This window comes from Cyprinodon tularosa, unplaced genomic scaffold (assembly GCF_016077235.1).
Source record: "Cyprinodon tularosa strain WSP-4 unplaced genomic scaffold, ASM1607723v1 ctg208, whole genome shotgun sequence".
NCBI classification, from domain to species: domain Eukaryota; kingdom Metazoa; phylum Chordata; class Actinopteri; order Cyprinodontiformes; family Cyprinodontidae; genus Cyprinodon; species Cyprinodon tularosa.
This window is the reverse complement of record NW_024038770.1, coordinates 53,607-56,874: the sequence shown is the minus strand read 5'-3', so window position 1 is coordinate 56,874 and position 3,268 is coordinate 53,607. Positions and strand designations below refer to the sequence as shown.

The 3,268-nt window shown below is 39.5% G+C and overlaps 1 protein-coding gene across 1 annotated transcript; it reads left to right on the top strand.

Annotated features, from left to right (window-relative positions):
- Window positions 1–1,748: 1,748 nt before the first annotated feature.
- Window positions 1,749–2,908, top strand: LOC119783599. Its single transcript, XM_038285193.1, has 3 exons — window positions 1,749–2,488; window positions 2,583–2,744; window positions 2,837–2,908. Exons 1-3 carry the CDS (start codon window positions 1,961–1,963, stop codon window positions 2,906–2,908), a joined length of 762 nt encoding a protein of 253 aa, XP_038141121.1. The 5' UTR covers window positions 1,749–1,960.
- The last annotated feature ends 360 nt before the right edge of the window (window positions 2,909–3,268 follow it).

Sequence of the window (3,268 nt, the reverse complement as noted above, 5' to 3'; positions counted from 1 at the left end):
GTGGTGCTTGGTCAAAGTTTTGCATTGACGTGCTGACTGCAGGTGAGTTAGCGGCTTCGGGAAAGGCTGTGCGTCTGTATTTAGTTGTGTTTCTTGTCAGTAACCCGTGTCCTTTGTTTAATGTGTTGGCGGGCACCTGTGTCCCGTTTCTGGTTGCCGGTCTTGTGCGAAATTCTGTTTCCCCGTGAAAATCTGTTCCCGCTTTGTCGGGAGCGCGCATTGCGGCCAGAGGGGCGGATCTGCCCATTCTCAAGGCGCTCCTGATTATTTTTCGGTAAAAACAGCTCATATAATCATCTCAACTTTGTATCATCCATTTTAATCGGTTGCTCTTTTTAAAAAATTGTAAAATAATTACATTAATGAGGTCCTCTTACGCTGTTTTGTGTTGTTTTTTAAACGCAAAGAGAATCGGTATTTCTCCAACTTTTGTCCCTTCAGCCTGACAGAAATAAACGTCAGTCACCGAACACAACAACACGTAGTGTATTTTTAATTTTTCATTGCTGATATAAGAGGATGGAAACTGGCTGATAGCAGGGCACACAAATTAAGACGTCCTGTGAAGATGAGAGAAGAATTTCTGGTTAATCACCTTCTAATGTAAAATATGACAGATTACTGGATTAAGGACATTTATAGTATACCACATCACACATATCAATTTTAGAGAAATTGGAAACAGTTGCTCTTTATTTCCCAAAGATATGGGAGGAGGAGAGGAGAGAATGGATGTTTCAGCTTACTGAAATATTCTGTTCCCCCTCCATAACAGGGGAAGAAATTGATTTACCTGCAAGTCTTTAACTGTGCTTATTCCTCTCACCACCAAGAACAAATCCTGTGGATTTGGTCATATTTACTGGTTATTTGCAAAAATTAAAGGGGGGGAACCATATATTTCAGCTACCTGAAATAATCTGTTCCCCCTCCATAACAGGGGAAGAAATTAATTTACCTGCAAGTCTTTAACTGTGCTTATTCCTCTCACCACCAAGAACAAATCCTGTGGATTTGGTCATATTTACTGGTTATATGCAAAAATTAAAGGGGGGGGGGAACAGATTATTTCAGCTGCCTGAAATAATCCGCAGGATTTGTTCTTGGTGGTGAGGGGAATAAGCACAGTTAAAGACTTGAATGTAAATAAATTTTTTCCCCTGTTATGGAGGGGGGACAGATTATTTCAGGCAGCTGAAATATATGGTTCCCCCCCTTTAATTTTTGCAGATCTTTGAATTTCAAAGATTTGCCTTGCCCCATAATGCTGTTACTGATTATCTTAAATGTTAAAATACTTTTTTGTTTTGTTTTTTCATAGATTTATTTTAAGCTTATTGTTATATTGATGAAACAAGTTAAGTTAATTGATAAAGTAAAATTTGTTTTTTTACTGTCAAAGTGCAGCCCCCATTTAGTCAGTGATGATTCCTTTAAATTGTAAAACCTTGTGTTATCATTAATCCAATATTTTGTCTCGTCTCCTCATGAATGTAGTGTCGTCACTGTACCAGAGGCTCTTATTCTTAACGTGCAAATTTTTCTATTTTTCAGGTCTAAGTTGTCTACAATGCTGCTGCGTGTCATAGTTTCAGAAAGTGAAATCAGGCGTCTTTCAATTGAAGACATCCCCTCAAGTGTTGAGGAACTGTCCCAGGTGTTACGAACCAACCTTGCCTTAAGAGGAGGATTCATTTTGCAGTTTGAGGATCCTGATTTCAATAATCAGTTGTGCAACCTACCGGACATCAAAGACCTTCCTGTTGACCGTGCAACTTTGAAAGTATTGTTCACAGCTGATGACTCCACGGATTCTACACTGGACACTGGAAGCCTCTCTTCTCCAAGTAGTGCAGATTTTGTTAAATGGCCTGACTCCTTCCCGATTCCAAAGTTTTCCCATGATGTGGAGCTGCAACTGAAAGAAGCTAATTGTAGATATGCTAAGGATGGATCTGTGATGGTGATTTCTAAAACTTTGAAGACTAATATCCTTGACACACTTGCAGACTGTATGTCAAAGATTACTGCTTATCCTGACAGGCAACACTATGAAAATGTGGCCAAAACACTGGTGGAAAGGCATCCCTGTCTGCGAGACCCAGGGTCAGAAAAGGGATGGTACTCATGGTTTCACAGTCTGAAATTCAAAATGGGAAACTACAGGCATAAATTAAGCTCAGCAGGATGCCCTGAGGTGGTCATAAACAAACGAAAATCTGGAAGTTCAAAAGGGGAAACTGTCAAAAAGTCAAAGAAGGGGGAGGTGAACTACTGTCCTGATCCACCTGAAGGACAGAGTCCTGAAAACATGGAGGTGAAGCGCAAGATAATGGAGGCTGAAATGCAGAAGAAAGACCCAAATCATCAGCTGATTGAGGATTTGATGGTTTCTACATTTTCTCAGCGTAGGAAAGACATTGTAGGAGATCAACCACACATCACAGAGCTCATGTCCCGATGGCCTGCTCTGTTCCATGAGAGACAGGTAATCGCACATCTGAATTAGTTTCACCAAGAGATTTAGTGATTTAATACTGAGTTAACTGTGTCCTGATGAGTTTTATATTCTATCACCTCAGATTAGGGCAGAATTTACAAGAATCGTCACCACAGACCTTCTGAAATCTTTTGTTGACGGACTTGATGGCCTGGTTCTGAGACTGCTGGAGGTCTACAAGGCAGCAACCAAATCTGGGAAGAAGCAGCCACTCAAAGACATTTTGGACTGCCTTGCAAAAGATGTAAGCAGAACTGAAGATGGCTAGAAAACTAGGCATCATTTGTTATTTTTGTTAAAATACATTCATCTTACTGCATGTCTTATCTTTTACAGGACACAAATGAAAGGAGAAGGGCTGCTGCTCTGCTTGGTGTGCCACGCTACATATCTGGGGAAGATCCATGAACTGTCATCAGGATGTGTGATGTATGACTAACAAATGTTATTACAAAAACTGTTTACATATTTAATTATTCCTCTTTCTTGATATCATTTCTTAAAAGTCTTTTTGTAGCATTTGTGTTTGCAAAAACTTATTTTTAGTCCTTAAGAGACTAAAAATGGGGGTTTTTAATCTGCCATACACTGTGCTCATGTGCATGAAAATACAAGTTCTGTGGATGAAAAAAGTTTGTCAAAAAGGAGGACTACCTGATGACAAAGTAAAGTGCTGAAAATATGTTGAATATGTACACATAAACAGGCTTTTTTTTCAGGTTGGACTTATTTTCAATGTCTAATTCTTCTGGATGTTTGCCTCATCCA

What these genes read in the sequence shown, in the direction of transcription:
- LOC119783599 (XM_038285193.1), top strand. Translation starts at nt 1,961, where the DNA reads ATGGTGATTTCTAAAACTTTGAAGACTAATATCCTTGACACACTTGCA. An exon ending in CTCTGTTCCATGAGAGACAG is followed by an intron (nt 2,489 to 2,582) that starts GTAATCGCACAT and finishes CTATCACCTCAG; the next exon opens with ATTAGGGCAGAATTTACAAG. An exon ending in TGGACTGCCTTGCAAAAGAT is followed by an intron (nt 2,745 to 2,836) that starts GTAAGCAGAACT and finishes TATCTTTTACAG; the next exon opens with GACACAAATGAAAGGAGAAG.